Source organism: Rattus norvegicus, chromosome 10, assembly GCF_021556685.1.
Source record: "Rattus norvegicus strain SHRSP/BbbUtx chromosome 10, alternate assembly SHRSP_T2T, whole genome shotgun sequence".
NCBI lineage: Eukaryota > Metazoa > Chordata > Mammalia > Rodentia > Muridae > Rattus > Rattus norvegicus.
In genome coordinates this window covers 49,682,772-49,698,204 of record NC_141543.1, presented here as the reverse complement: position 1 = coordinate 49,698,204, position 15,433 = coordinate 49,682,772, and the positions used below count along the sequence as shown (strand labels likewise).

The 15,433-nt window shown below is 47.4% G+C and overlaps 1 protein-coding gene and 1 long non-coding RNA gene across 4 annotated transcripts; one reads left to right on the top strand and one right to left on the bottom strand.

The window, feature by feature from the left end:
* The first annotated feature begins 12 nt into the window (after nucleotides 1-12).
* LOC102555997 (uncharacterized) lies at nucleotides 13-11,422 on the top strand. Of its 3 annotated transcripts, XR_015631651.1 has the most exons (4): nucleotides 259-358; nucleotides 5,659-5,734; nucleotides 5,854-5,928; nucleotides 10,377-11,422. It is a non-coding gene; the product is annotated as an uncharacterized LOC102555997 (long non-coding RNA). The 3 variants fall into 3 exon arrangements; XR_015631649.1 differs by lacking the exon at nucleotides 5,659-5,734 and having other exon boundaries at nucleotides 13-358; XR_015631650.1 differs by lacking the exon at nucleotides 5,659-5,734 and having other exon boundaries at nucleotides 259-714.
* Trim17 (tripartite motif-containing 17) lies at nucleotides 7,320-15,201 on the bottom strand. Its single transcript, NM_022798.2, has 7 exons — nucleotides 15,150-15,201; nucleotides 13,389-13,822; nucleotides 12,053-12,148; nucleotides 10,239-10,469; nucleotides 8,635-8,657; nucleotides 8,431-8,534; nucleotides 7,320-8,054 (listed from the first exon to the last, which is right to left on the bottom strand). The coding sequence occupies exons 2-7, from the start codon at nucleotides 13,815-13,817 to the stop codon at nucleotides 7,504-7,506; spliced, it is 1,434 nt and encodes a 477-aa protein (NP_073635.1). The 5' UTR covers nucleotides 13,818-13,822; nucleotides 15,150-15,201; the 3' UTR covers nucleotides 7,320-7,503.
* Between the last annotated feature and the right edge of the window lie 232 nt (nucleotides 15,202-15,433).

Here is a 15,433-nt window from a genome sequence, read left to right as displayed (position 1 = left end):
GCTTTTATTATTCTTTTAGAACCCGCTTTTGTCTTGGATTAGTCGCTGTTTACCACACGGCTCGGGAATGGGATCGAATTATAGTGCAAGAGATCGCATTTTCATGGTGACAGTTTTCCGCAGGTGGTGTCCCCGCTCCCCCAGACCCGGGTCCTGCCAAATTTGGCCGTGGGTTCTGTAGGTGATCTTGGGCATTGTGTAAAAAACATTTGCCTGGCAATAAAAAGCTGATTGGCCAATGAGCTTAGGCAGGCAATTAGAAGGTGGGATAGCTGGAAAAGAGGGTGCGGGGTGGATGCTGGGATCCACACAGGCCCCAGAAGAGCCGATGGAGATAGCAGCAAAAACTGACGACCAGGTAATCAGTTACATGTGACAGAACTTAGAATAGAATAACAGAATGATTAATTTATGCCATAGTCAGGAAACAGCCAAAGTTTATGGTGATGACCGACTCCGGCCACAACTTCTGCCGCGAGTGCATCCGACATTGCGGGGGTCAGCAATTTAGAAAAGTTCTGGACAGCGGCAGGGAACTAGAAAGCCAGGCAGGGCTCCTTTAAGATTTCCCGCAGCGGCTGGCTGAGCACTTGAGCAACTGCGGGTAGCAAGCCGGAACGCACCCCAGCCTGTGTAGTGCGGCGGCCCGGGCGGTCCTACCGCGGCTGCAGAGTCAGGCAGCGGCTTGCTACGAGCCTCTGGTGTGTCCCGCAGGTGAGCAACTTCTCAGAGCTGCACTAGCCAAACGCAGTTTGCGACCCAGAGCTGGGGAAGTAGGCTTGGCTTCCGGCCGGTGGCTGCAAATAAAGACCTAAAGCCTTTAGACCGTAGGCTGCAGTTGGGGAAGACCTGGGTAGGGCCAGCAGAAGGTGGAACCAATGGGCAGCCTCCTGAACTGAGCTGAGTGGGTGAAGTTAAATGCCATAGACACTTGCTGGTCTGTGGAGCCTGCAAACTAAAGGGCAAAAGAGACATTTTTTTCCCACAGCTGCTGTGGAACTAAAAAGCCCCAAACTTCTGAACTGGTAAGGAATTAAGTTTGAAAATAAAAGAGGAAAGAGACTAAATATAAAACATGATAGATTATTTAAAATTGGGAAGTCGAAGTCCTTACGGAGTTAGAGATTAAAGGGAAAAATATTTTCCATGTTAAAAGTGGAAAGAGACAAAATGGCACAGGGCATCTGGAGTGCGTATAATTTCACAATACACATCAGCATAGAAATTATTTTTTTTAATAACGGTTAAAATTTTATATATCCTTTTAAAAAGAGATCAAAAGAAAACAGACTTAGATAAGACTGGAAGATAGAATTGTAGGTAGGTTATAGGCCTTAGAAAATTAGAAAAAATATAAATGAAAATGAGGAAATTTTTATAGTAGTAGAGATACAAGAGGAGATATGAGAAATGGAGACAAGCCATAGAAGAGAAATTGGAAAGATTTATAAATAAAATGAAGAAAATACTAAGATAGCAGAGCTACAAGTAGAAAAATATAAAAAAAAAAATGGAGATGGGCCTTAGGAAAAAAATTAGAAAAAATTAGAATTGAGAGAGGTAGTGAGATAGACAGAGGAAGGCCAGAATGTAACAAGCACCAGCATGTAACAAGACTGAAAAGGGCAGTCTCTATCTGTTAAAAACAAAAAAACAAAAAAACCTGAAATCCACAGGGTTATCAAGAATTTGAGTCGGAACTTACAGAGGCACAGGATTTTAAAGTTTAAGGAAGCAGTAATGATCTGTGGCTTACATTCACCTTATGTAATAACTGGGCCACACAACATCATGTAATCCAAACCACTGGAGATTTGATGCCAGCCATCTTAGGGCCTGGCCTTCAGTGACAATGGCTGACATGATGGAAAGATGAGGCTTCAATCATGAATCCACAAAATAGGACAAGAGGCATTGATATTGTCAAGGATCAGTTACTAAGGGGAGGTCCCCGTATTGGGAATTGAGAGTACAGATTTCCCTTGATGATGCTGTCCCAAAACAGTGCCTTATAATAACCTTACATGCATGGGATGAGGTTGAACAACAGGGTAGAGTTCAGTCACTTATAAAGATAACCCAGGGTTCAAATGCCTTCCACTGGCTTTTTACAAAGATTAACTGTGGCTCTAAGTAAAGCAAGGTCAGATCCAACTACTAGAGGGATTTTAATTGAATTGTTAACTCTTTTAAAAATGCGAATGCTGAATGCAAAAAGGCATTTAAGGTCCAGATCTGTACTTTATACATGGATAAGAGCTGCTGTGGATATAGAGTTTAATACTGACAGTCCAGTTATGCTGGCACAGACACAGCACAAAAAGCCTGTGAACCAGCCTGTCGTTCCCTAAGGACTGGAAGCAAACGGTTCCTAAAGGATACCTTCTTCAGTCATCACGATTCTGGGAGGAACTTTCCCTTGAAATGTGGAAGGCTTGGCAGGAACCGACTGGATGTAAGGGTTGGGAATGCAGGTCATCCAAAGAAATGCAGAGCAACTCCTTAACACCTGAAAACAGGCTCTGCTCTGGGCTCAACCAAAAACCTGAGCCATTTGTTTTCCTTCCGAAAAACATTTAGAATAAAACTCTAAGCCTGATACAACAGACTGCCCAAAACTCAAGCAAGCCATTTAATAGATAGAGCTGCTCTTACGGATCAGAGGGATTCTGAAGATACCAAAAGCCAGATATTGCGGCAAACTATGATAAATGGTGAGAGACCAAAGTTAAAATTACAGTCGGATGGACTTGAGATCAAAGGATTAATGGACACAAAAACAGATGTCACTTTAAAATAGAAAAAAAAAATCTTGAAAGGTTTTAAGAAAAATCAAAATGTCGGATATTTTTAATTATGGTAAATAAGGTCATTTCAAAAGGGATTATAGGCAAGGTGTTCCCAGAAACAATGTTTTCCTAGAGATAATCAAAAAAGAAGCCCCAGCCTTCTAAAACATGCCAAAAAAAAAGTGGCAAAGGCTGACACAGGACTAGTGACCGTAGATCAGCAGAGACAGGGTAACATTGTTGGGGAATACTCATTATGTTAATGTGGAAATGTATAACACCTGAAAGACCCCCGGAGAGGACCTTTCCCTCAGGAGGAGTCTCAAGCGCCCAATGACCGAGCCGAGTCCACTCGGATGCAATCAGCAAGAGGGTTTATTGGAAAACACAGGTACCTGCGGGCACACAGTCTCTTCGGAAGACTTGCACGCCCAGCAGCTCCAGCATGGGGCTTTTATAGGGAGTGGGGAAGCAGAAGCGGGCGTACAGAAGCAGATGTATAGTTACGGGGATTGGTGGATTCAAACGAGGCACATAGACATGTTCACATATGATTGGCTATTTCACATGATGAGGTAATAAGGTATAGCTACACACATTGGCAGGTTTGGGGCGTCCTGGATGTCGGGGGCTGGGGGCTTATCTCTTCCTGCCAGGTGGCCTGTGAGTCAGATCAGGTACTCCTGGTCTGTTCTGCATTCCTTTCCTTTTATGGTCTGTTAGTTCTAGCGGCAGGGCGGGGCTGCCTGGACTTGCTTTTCACAGTGTTTAGTCCTGAGTTGAAACATACTCTTTTAACTTCATATTTTTAAACCTTAAATCTGTATAATTTTCCTTTCACACCTTTGACAGTTTGTGTGCTCACAGAAACCACCAGAAAAGCAGCCCTGACAAGATTCACCTTGAGGATGCTGAGATGGTGAGGTGTAGTGAGAGGACTGAGACAGACTGACTCCACGACAGGCTTCAAATTGGGAGTTCAGGAGACTAGGTCTAGATCTCTATTTCCAAGAACTGGGCACATCCAGGCAAGCCAGTTACTGGAAAAGCTCCAGGCCTGGGGCAGCCAATCAGAAACTAACCCAACATCAGTAGCTGTCCATCACCTAGCCTGAGGCAAGGGCAATGGTCAGAAACAGTTTCTAGGCTTCCCCAGCAACAGTTTCCAGCTCTCCCAACCTCCACAATGGTTCTGGAATGTCCCTAGAGATAGAGGCAACTAATTAAGATAAGGTTACCCACCCCTCCCTGGAATTCCCCCTAATGTGCTTTTAGTGCTGTGAGCTCACCCGGGCATCTCCATCTTGGCAAGCAGTGGGCCCTAACGTGCTTGTGCAGAATAAAGCTCGTGCTTTTGTGTACTCTGAGTTCGGGGTGTCATTCTTTGGCGAGTCATGGACCCTTACAGTATCTATTCCAGCACCTCGCCTGATCCTACCTCAGACTGCCTCAACGATGTTTCTTCAAAATTCTGCATCCAGGATAGCATCAAAGAAAGCTACTTGACCGCAGTTGGTCACATCAAACTGTTCTGTTGTAGTCAGGACTTCAGCTAAGCCCTGAACTTCCTCTATACATAGAAAAGGACAACTGCTACAGCTAGCTCTCTTAGGATTTAACCATTTTCCCAGTTTTCTTGGGCCCCCTAAAAGGAAACTATACCCCAAATCAGCAGACAATTTTAAGAGAGTGTGCCCCATTCCCCAAAGGCAGGGGTGGGTGATTGTTTTGGTAGTTGGATGGCTTATGGATGTTTGTCATTTAAGGGGAGTGGTTACAAGTTGCTATGGTCTTAGATCAGGGAGGAAACAACAGTTAGACTCAGGGATTTCTCTTTTTCTTTCCTCTATCTTTCTAATCTAGTGTTGAGGGGAAAGTGGGGTGGAGGGTATAGGAATAATGGTATATTATTAAATCTACTTTTAGACCAAAGAATATTAACAAGCCAAAAATCTTACATTGGTATAGATCTTTGTATATTGATACAAAATTGTCTTAGGGTTTTACTGCTATGAACAGATACCATAACCAAGGTAACTCTTATAAGGACAACATTTTATTGGGGCTGGCTTACAGGTTCAGAGGTTCAGTTCATTATCATCAAGGTGGGAGCATGGCAGCATCCAGGCAGGCATGGTGCAGGAGGAACTGAGAGTTCTACATCTTCATCTGAAGGCTGCAAGCAGAATACTCCCAGGCAGCTAGGACAAGGGTCTTAAAGCCCAAGCCCATTGTGACACACCTACTCCAACAAGGCCACACCTCCAAATAGTGCTACTCCTTGGGCTAAGCATATACAAACCATAACAAAAATTGAGGTTACATTTTGTTGTACAAAGGTATATATCTTTGTACGTTGATGCAAAATTGAGGTTAATATTTTGCTACAACATACTATGTTTTCAAATCTTATTTGTGGTATTATACCTAGGTGAATCTTTAAAATGCAATATTAAGTTCCTGTTTTTAAAAGCTGCTATTAGTATAATTAATACAAGTTAATAGTAATCAAACATATGGTCTTATAGGTACTAGCTTAGTTATTTTCAAAATAAGTTTTATTTAGTCCCCTGTAGGTGTTTTCAAGGTTTATCAGATAGTGAATAGCTAGAAACAGACAATTCAGTTATAAATGGTTTTCAGAAACATCAGAGATATAAATGTCATATACAGAATATGACATTTAAAGATGTTTTATTATTAAAAGGCTTTTTGGCAGTGAAGTAGATCTGCTCCTGACAGGAGTCGTTTTTCTACTTCAAAGAAATATGAGCATCAAAGAGCCTCCCTATGGAGTTTGCTTCAAATGTGGCCAGCTGCCACTGGGCAACAAACTGTTTTTTTTTGTTTTTTTGTTTTTTTTTTTAAGATTTATTATATATGAGTTCACTGTAGCTGTCTTCAGACACACCAGAAGAGGGCATCAGATCTCATTACTGATGTTTGTGAGTCACCATGTGGTTGCTGGGATTTGAACTCAGGACCTCTGGAAGAGGAGTCAGTGAGTGCTCTTAACCACCGAGCCATCTCTCCAGCCCTTTTTATTTTCCTGTCCATGCTTCAGCTGCTGACAGAATGCTGTCTAAAATGGATAAACTGGGATGCAGGGAACTCAGCTGCTGAGCTTTGCAAGAACAAGGTAGGCAAGTCCTTCGTAATTCCTGATTCACAGACAAGTCTGTCAGATATACTGAGCAGAAATCTGAAGATTGATGCTCACACCTCATACAGGAATGGGGGGACTCCAAGCAGTCAGCCTGTCATTTCTGGTTTTGGAAGCTGCCTGGCTGCGCTCCCTATACATTCGGGTAATATGTATTCCTTCTCAGTTCTCTGGGGTTGAAGACTAGATAGTTACAGTCTTCACAATTAAGCCTAAATTGTTTAGGATTTTAAGTTGGTAATGCAAGTTGTAATAGAAATTGATTTAGGTACAGAACTCTGAACTCACCAACATAGGATAGATAATAGAATACTTTGTCCAAGGTTGCCAAAACATATGGACTGAACATTATGAATGTAAATCTTACCCAGTAGTTTTCATAATTGTTATTGTATATAGTTTATTCTGTAAGAAAAGGAGGCTTTTATTGGACTAAAAGGGGAAACGTAGAGAGAATCACTGTGTAAAAGCATTTGCCTGTCAATAAAAGGCTGATCGGTTAATGAGCTGAGGCGGAAAATTAGGTGGGACATCAGACAGCAGGAGGTGGTGGATGCTGGGATAGAGACAGTAGAAGATTGACCCCTGAACACTGATGTTATACAGCAGCAAAAACTGAGGACCAGGTAATTGGCCCCGGGGCAGAACTTGAAATAGTGGGATGATTAACTTATGAGCTAGTTAGGGAGTAGCCAAAGTTTATGGCCTAGGTATCTGTAAATATATTTGACTCTCAGAGTTATCCTGGGAGCAGGGGCCATGAGGAAAAACACGAGAAAGGGATGCGGAGTAGTACTGATGCACAAGACGACCTCAAGGACATAGAAACCCCTGAGAGTGGTAGCCAAAGGAGTTGGTGGTTTCTCTTTGCATGTTTACCCTGTGTCTATAGCCCACAGCACCCCTGGACAGCTCAGAGCCTGCAGCACCACCCTCATGTCTGTGGTAGACCTGAGTGACCCCAGTGGGGAACAAGATACGTGTCACACCGTGGACCCATGAGGGTCACAGTGGAAATGTGTGCTACGCCAGTATACCACCTTGCCTGAGTCCTGGGGTGCTGGTAACTTCTAACAGGAATGGGAAGTGAGGGGGTCTTGGGGGTGCATGTTAGGAAAGGATATGTGTTAGAAGGGGAGAGGAACCCTCAATTATCTTAAGAGGGCTGGAGTGGGTAGGACCCCACTTTCTCTGTAAAGGACCGGTAGCCAGAGAAGGGCACCAGGAACCAAGATATTAAGCTTTGGGGGAGGTGAAGGCTAGCAAAACAGAAGACTGACTTGCCTGGTGAGCACGTATATATTTAGAAATGAGTTGATCATCAAGACTCTTTCCAAAGCCCCCCCCATTTAGCATTTTATCTGTAGTCGTCTTTCTCACTTGAGCATTTTAATCTTGATTGTATTTTGCTTAGTTGCCCTGCCAGCACAGGTATTAACTCTTAGCACCCCAGAGAATCCAGAGAATCCTAGGTAGGTGGCCACGGTGGTGAAGCGCCCTGCCTTCTGGGGAACCATAGCACACCCAGTGTCTGTGCCCTTCTCCAAGCCTCTATCCCTTCACCCACATGGTCACTGTGGAGATGACCATTTGGCCCGACTTTGGAGACCCCAAGCAGAAGAACGGCAGCAGCGGCCCAGGGAAGGCAACCTGGGAGAAGCTGTGCAAATGGGACCCGTCGTTCACACTGTAGAAGGACACCTCTCCGGCCTGGAAGTCCAGGAAGATACCCATGTGGCTGGGAGGCTCCGTGAGTGTGACTGGAATGGAATTGGGTAGCAGGGGCAGATGTTTCTTCCCCTTGGACAGCTGCACTACCCAGAAGCCATTTTCTGGGGACTTAAGCACCCTGTCCTTTCGGCTCACATTGTCCCTGCACACCCCCAAGGCCCAGAGTGCATCCCCGGTGAGATTCATGCCCACTTCCCAGTAGTGCCTTCCAGAGGAAAAGCTCTTCTGCCCCACAGCGCAGGGGTAGGCCAAGAACCGGTCCTTGCTGTAGGGGGCGCTGCCCTCTGGCGGCGGGCTCAGGTACCGCCTCTGGCGGCTCTCGTACAGGAGGAGATAGGGATATGCTGTGCTGGGGTCCGGCACCACATCCTCTGCAGAGGGTCCAGGTGGACAGAGAAAAGTAGGGGTCATTCAAGGTGGAGGGGTCAGAACCCTCAAGATGGGCAGGGTGGGGCACGGTGGCCAAATGGCTCTTTTCCGTATCCACCCAAAAGCCTCCCCTCCACCAGTCCCAGCTGGTTGGGGTTATCGAAGGGTTCTACTCGACAAATCCCTGTGGATACTGATGATGGTGAGTCACCAGGGCTGAATGGGGCAAACTTAATTCAGCAATCAGGTTTGGAAAGATGGTAAACCCAGGTTAAGACACTAATTTCTAGTTGGTAGCCCTGGTCCCGGGTGGCATCTGGGTAAGGCAGAGCAGTGCCCAGGGAACTGGGGTCATTGGAAACCTGGGTCTCCACTTACCTTGGAAACTTTTGAGCACCTCTATCTGTCCTGGAACTCTGCACACAGTCTTGATAGCCACGGGGAGGACCACCTCTGGATACTGCATGCTGAGGCTCTCCTTCCTCCAGGGAACACGGGCTCATGTCCCCTCTGGCTCTCTCTCCATGTGCTCTGCCCTCACCCACCTCCACCACTATCTCTATTGAGAGTGAGAGACAGTACCTGGTCAAGGTGTCCTTCACATCCTGCAAGCAACAGGGAGGAGCACTCAGAGCTGGTCCTGCTTGTTGGTGTCAAAGCTACCTCTGTTGTCCACTACTCTGGGACATGTCCTCAGCTGGAGAGCAGTCCCTTCCCAGATAGCAAAGTCGTGCTCACCCTGGAATCTTCCACTCCTACTCGGCAGACCTTAAGCATTTGCTCAGTCCATGGTCACAAGCCTGAGGTCTGGTCAGCAGAGAGGAGTCCTGAGAAACCTGATCAGCACTTACAGTAGTGGGGACAGACAGCAGGGCCCCTTGCTGAGCAAGCACTCTACCAGCGAGCGAGCCACACCTCCCTGCTCCTTACCCAGTGCCTCTTCTCTTGCAACAGTAAACCCCGAATTGGAAGTCCTTCACATATCACGCTTTTGTGTATGTGTGTATGATGCTGTCTACGAGGCTGGCACAGAGAATGCTAACATAGCACAGCCATCCCTAACAGTGGACTACAGTGAGCCTGTGCTTCCATCCACCTAAGCAGCCCCAGCACTTGAGTTTCACAGAGCTTCACCTGAGGCTGCTCAGGCTTCTCTGAGGCAATATAAATTGCCAGTGCTCCTAGGAGTGTTACTTGTGCACACCCACAGGTCACCTCACAGGAGCTTTGATAGCCAGGACAGTTACTGGTGATAACACATAGATATATCCAACAAAGGGCGATTCACACCCGAGGTGGATTTTATCGTATCCCTCAGAGTAGCTTAATACTTAAGGATTGTTTACTTCTGGATTTTCCCCTTTGGTATTTTCAGGTTGAGCATAAATGAAGCCATCCGGGGAGTTAAGCTGTTTGGATAAGGAGAGAGCAGTTTCCTCTGAACTCTGGCAGCTTGCAGATCCAGTTAGGGTGCACAGAACAAAGGGGCAAAGAAAAGAGTACAGTGGACATGGTTTGAGGAGGGAGAAGGGTTGGGGTGTATGTGTGTATGACAGCCTAGGGCCCCTGGAGATTTTCTAGAAGCCCAGAATCTGCAGACTTCTCAAGCACCATTAACATCGTGGCCTAGAACACTTCAAGGGTCCACCTGCCTTGGCTAGCTATGTTACATTCCCAGCAACACCAGGTTGGAATTTAATTCCTGGTGTCACGGTATGGAGCAGTCAGAATGTGGGAGGGTGCTTAAGAGGTGATTAGTCACAGGTCCACCATGGTGACGGGAGATGAGAAAGGATATTGAAGTCAGCCTGCCCTCACCCACTCCGGCAGGGGCTGTCTGTCATGTGAGGCCTTCAGCAGAATCAACAGTTGGCAGAAGCATGCTCTCATCTCAGACTTCCAGAACTTTGGGCTAAAACCCCTTTTGAGAATGTATTTGTTGTCTCTCTCTCAGAGTGTGCGTACTGTGTACGGTGTGAGCCATTTGCTGTGAAGGTGCTGGGACAGGATGGGTCAGTGACTTTCAAACGTCAGCCCGGCCTCACGCTGTCTGTCTGGCTGTATTCAGCAAGCTCCGAGCTGAGTGCACACCTTCAGGCCACACCTCACCTCATGGTGCACCCTTGGGTTGGTGGCAACATGGAAAATCCCAAGGATGTGAATGCCTCAGCATGCTCTGGCCTTACCTGCAGCATCTGGAGGGGCTCCTGCTGGGTCTGCTCCTCCAGCTGCAACAGGATCAGGTCCAGGGAGCGACTTTGGTGGTCCAGGGAGGCCTTGCTATCCTGCAGCTTCCCTAAGGTGTCGTCCTCCTCTTTCTTCAGGATCTGGAGGAGCCTCCGTTCTTCTTCCACCAGAAACAAGACCACCTTCTGGAACTCCTCCAGGATGCGTTCTCTCCGCTCTTTCACTCTCTCCTGTGGACATGGGATGGGGACCCCAAACTGGCTATGAGATGTGCCCAGGAAGGATGGAATCCTTCAGTGTTGACACACAGCAATTCTGGACGCCTGGTGACCTACAACTCTTGGGCAAAGTTGGGAATCAGGACTTTTGACAGAGATTCCCCACACCAGCCCTGTTACACAAACAGGCCCTGGGTAATATCACCCATGCATTCTAATGTCCATGTGTCCTGCTGTCAGTGGCTTTAGAACATGCAAACTCAAAGGAAGACACAGGCATGATTCGTAAAAAGGACAGGGGCCTCCTAATAACCAGGCTAAACATGAGATTGGAGTTACCCATGTCCCTAAAGCTGTTGATCAAAATTAGTAAGAAATCAGAGTTTCAGAGACAACAAACTTCCCAAATAGGCCCCTCCATCCCTGCTTTCCCTCCCTCCCTCCCTCCCTCCCTCTCTCCCTCCCTCCCTCCTTCTCCCCCTCCCTCCCTCCCCCCTCCCTCGTGTTTCCTCCCGTGTGTGTGTGTGTGTGTGTGTGTGTGTGTGTGTGTGTGTGTGTGTGTGTGATGTACTTGTCTGTCTTCCTTTTCTTCTGAGATAGGCTTTTCCCATATAGCTCTGGGTAGCTTGGAACTGGTTATGTAGTCCAGGCTTACCTCAAACTAACACAGATCTTGCTTTTGCCTCTGAGTTCTGGGATCACAAAAAAGCACCAACAAGCCACCCCTTGACCCAAACAGCCCATTTCCAGTGAACAGGAGGAAGTCAATCCTTGCCCAGCAGTACCACAAGATGATCTGCAGTCAACCAACTAACTAATGTCTCCGTGATCCCACTTTACAAGGAAGATAACTTTGAAATGAAAGGACCAATCTGTAGCCTTTCTCAGTCTTTAAAGTCAAATGTACAGCCCACATTTATTTTATGAAAGCATTGTCTGGATTTTAGAATAAAGAAATAGAGCTATTTAAGATCTGAATAAAAAGATTCTTTTAAAAGGGGGCTGGAGAGATGGCTTAGCAGTTGAGGGTGGCACCTGCTCTTCCAGAGGACCAGGGTTTGATTCCCAGCACCCACATATGCCTCACATCCTTCCATAGTTCCAGGTGACCTGACACCCTCTCATGGCCTTGCTGAGCATTGCACACACAGTTCATAAATATAAACAGGCAAATACCAATACACATAAAACTAGGATAATTTTTAAGAAAGATTTGAACTAGCCAGGTGCAGTGCCTGCCTATAGACATAGCTATTGGGGAGGCTGAGGCAGGAGAATTTCTTAAGCCTATGAGTTCAAGACTAACCTGAATTTATGAATAACCTGTCAAAAATTTTTTTAGATATGTTATTTTGTTCTGACAAGCTTCAAGTGTCCCACCAGGCTTCACCTGAGACTCACTTTTAAAATTCTGCTTACCTGTCATCTTGTGTAGGCTCAGTTTGCAGGTCGGAAACCAAACCTATTTCTCTTTGAAGCCCCCCACCCCACCCCACCCCCGCCAGGAGACACTGGAAGCCCTGTGTGGCACTTCCTGTCATGGATGAGGATGGGTATGGGCACACAGGGCGGGACAGCAGCCATTGGGCACCCACCTGCCACTCCGTTAAGGTCTGCTCCTCCTTGGCTTGCAGTGTCTCTGTCTTCATCATCTCTTCCCGAAGATATTTTATGTCCTCCTCCAATCTGAGCTGGACACACAAACACAGGCCTCCAATCAGCAGATCCCATCTCTGCCTACGTCTGGATTGTAGTGTCTGAGGGTGTACAGACCCCAGAGATCCTCCTAGACAGGATGGTCCAGCTTCCCATTCCAGTGGCTATGCCATGCCAAGGGCCCCAAGCTGGAGCCCTTGAGATGACCTTTCTTGACCTGGGTTTTGGAGGTTAGCTCACAGTAATATACACTGTACTGGTAAACTGTTTATGCTGCCTGAACTCACTGAGAAGCTGGCTTTGGAAGCAGCATCCACCCCACCACCCCACCACCACCACCACCCACCCACCCACCCACCCACCCACACCCACACCCACACCCACACACACACAAAAAAACAACACGCACACAACACACACACAACACACACACAAACAACACACACACAACACAGACACACACACAAAAACAACACACACACAGTACAAACAACACACACACAACACACACACACAAACAACACACATACAACACACACACACACACACACAAACACACACACACACACACACATATCTATTTTACACCCAGGCAAACTCTGATGTTACAAGTAGGAGTAAAAAAACAAACAGCAAAATAGCCCAAGATTAAAAATGCTATGTGCTTAAAAACTATAAGACAAGCCACTCCCAACAGAGGTTACTATCTTTTATCCTGTGATGTAAAAATGCATCCAGTAGGAAAAAAAAAGAAGCCCGAATTTCAGTCAGCAGAAGCACATCCATGGAGAGCTCAGTTAACCAGTGGTTACCTTTGCAGCCTCAACTTCCCTTGTCAATTCTGCTGACCCCTGTGTGTAAGACCCCCCATTTGACAATGTTACCTTTTCTTTCTCAATCAGGCTCCTCCCTCAATTGCTTCTGCTGGACGTTGTAAACTCATTGGATGACCATCTATCTACTGCTTGTAGCTGCTACTCACTGTGTGTTCTCACTCTTGCTTGCCGCTCATTAATAAACATGGTAAAAACATGGTACTATAGACCGTCTTGGGAACATGTGGATGAGTCACACACCTATTTTGTTCTGGAGGCAAAGGATACTTCCTCCTGTTGTGGCTGTCCCTAGACAGTTTTCTTCCCACGAGGCTCCCCCTCCCCCACCCACTCTGTTAGTGCCAGGAATCTTATTATGAAGCGAAGGTTCCCATTGAGGCCAACTTGACTGAACTCACACTCCCTATCTTGGACTTGCAACCCCTGGTGCTGCACTCACCTTATACTCTCTTGCAGCCTCATCTAGAGGCAACACCCTGTGCATACGGTGCTCCTGGGCCTCCCTGCAGACCACACAAATGGGGGTCTGGTCATCCTGACAGAACAGCTTAAGGGGTTCTTGGTGTATTTGGCACAGGTCTCGCTTATGCAGCCCAGGGTGCTGGCGGGCCATCTCAGCCACCTTCGTCAGTAGGCGGTTGGGCCTCAGGTTCCTCTGAGGGGACATCTCCCTGCACTCAGGGCAGGGGAAGGAGCCCTTCTGCTTCTTCTTCCCTTTCTTGCCCTTCCCCTTCTCCCAGCTCATCTGGATGCACTCTCTGCAGAAGTTGTGGCCACAGGCAGTCATCACAGGGTCAGTAAAGTAGTCGAGGCAGATGGAACATGTGGCCTCTTCTTGCAACCGTCTGGCAAGTTCCACAGCATCCATGGCTCCTGGGGAGAAACAGGGGGAAAGTTTTCACTGTAACCCCACAGCAAGCAGGATCACAGAATGGCAGCCTGCTCAACTCTCCTGGGCTCCTGTATAGCATGCGTGTCTGCTCTGTTGATCCTTCACAGATGGGGACAAAAGCTGGTGTCCAAATGTGGGAGCAAATACACTGACCAAGTGATAGACAGACAGACCGCTGAACCTCAGCTGTCGAGCTTGGAGTTGGTGTCTAGGTCAGCTTAGCTACACGCTCCCTCCAGTGCCTTTGTGCCCAGCTGTTCGGTGGTTTTTTTTTTTTTTTTTTTTGGTTCTTTTTTTTCGGAGCTGGGGACCGAACCCAGGACCTTGCGCTTCCTAGGCAAGCGCTCTACCACTGAGCTAAATCCCCCAACCTCCTGTTCGGTGTTTTAGTCCAGCCCTTTGAATGCCCTGGAGCCACATCCCCACCCCAAAAGAGTACAATAGTCAAGTGTCAGAATAATGTCTTTAACTCACCCCTGGTAAAACGAAGAAACTTAGAAAGGAATACAGACTCTTCCAGTTAAGGTGCCGTGCAGAAAAGACACAGCACAACCCACAGATGCAGGGGTTACACATGGACACACCAGCACATGCACACACAAATACAGGGCCTACATGTAGATATGCAGGCACATGTACATATACAAGCTTGCACACGGGTAAATGTTTGTAACTACACATGAACACGACCACACAGAAAACATGTGTAAGCACACTTACACACCATACAAGCACAGGCATATGAACACGGATGCACTCTGAAGGCAAATACAACACACATGTGCACAGGTACACATATACATGTACCCTTCAAGTCTGAGTCCTGCTAAACCAGGCGTTGGAGACCCTGAACTGTCCCTATCCTGCTTCCCAAGGTTGTTTTTGAGAGTTTGGGAATGAGGTCCACTCTCAGTGTCCCCCCTTTTGTTCTCTGTTCTGAATCCTGAAAGCCAAGGCATCTTTGGATATTCCGGAGTGGCTGCCATGTTAATTTCATCTGAACTTTCTATGAGCAGAGTACAGGGCATCAGCTCCTCCCGAACGAAGCTCAAGAGCCTCACCACTGCCCACCAGGGCCAAAAGGGCGAGGTCACCTGGCTTCCCCTAGGGCAGAGAGAGACATCAGGGCTTTGGTCACCTAAGGTCTTTTGTCAATGAGGGCTCATCTAGGAGACCCATGTAGTCAGAGTGGTCCACGGTTTGAAGCTTATGAAATGTGACTTCTTTTGGGGAAAGGATGGCTGGCTAAGACAAGAAGGCTAGGCGACCTAGGAGAGAAGGGGCCCCTAGCGTCTGGCGAGTACTCACAAGGAAGGAGCCTTGCACTGCGCTGGGTGCCAGGGCCAAGTGCGCAGCGTGGGGGAAAGGCTGGGTTTGTGTTACAGCACTGAGAGAGACCAGGAGCTGGGGCAAACCGGCATTGTGGCGTCAACGCACGCAGGCTGGTTGCTTGGTGGAGGTGCCGCAGGGGCGGGGTTGAGGCTGGTACACCGAAGGGTGGAGGCGGGGCCTCACTGGTTAGAGTGGGGTAAGGGAGGTGGGGGGCGGTGATGGAGGCGGGACCTCGCTGGTTAGGGTGGGGTCAGGGGAAG

Coding starts and splice junctions, on each gene's coding strand:
- Trim17 (NM_022798.2), bottom strand. CDS start 13,817: ATGGATGCTGTGGAACTTGCCAGACGGTTGCAAGAAGAGGCCACATGT. Junction 12,149..13,388: donor AGGCTGCAAGAGAGTATAAG/GTGAGTGCAGCA, acceptor TTGTGTGTCCAG/CTCAGATTGGAGGAGGACAT. Junction 8,055..8,430: donor GGTGCTCAAAAGTTTCCAAG/GTAAGTGGAGAC, acceptor GACCCTCTGCAG/AGGATGTGGTGCCGGACCCC.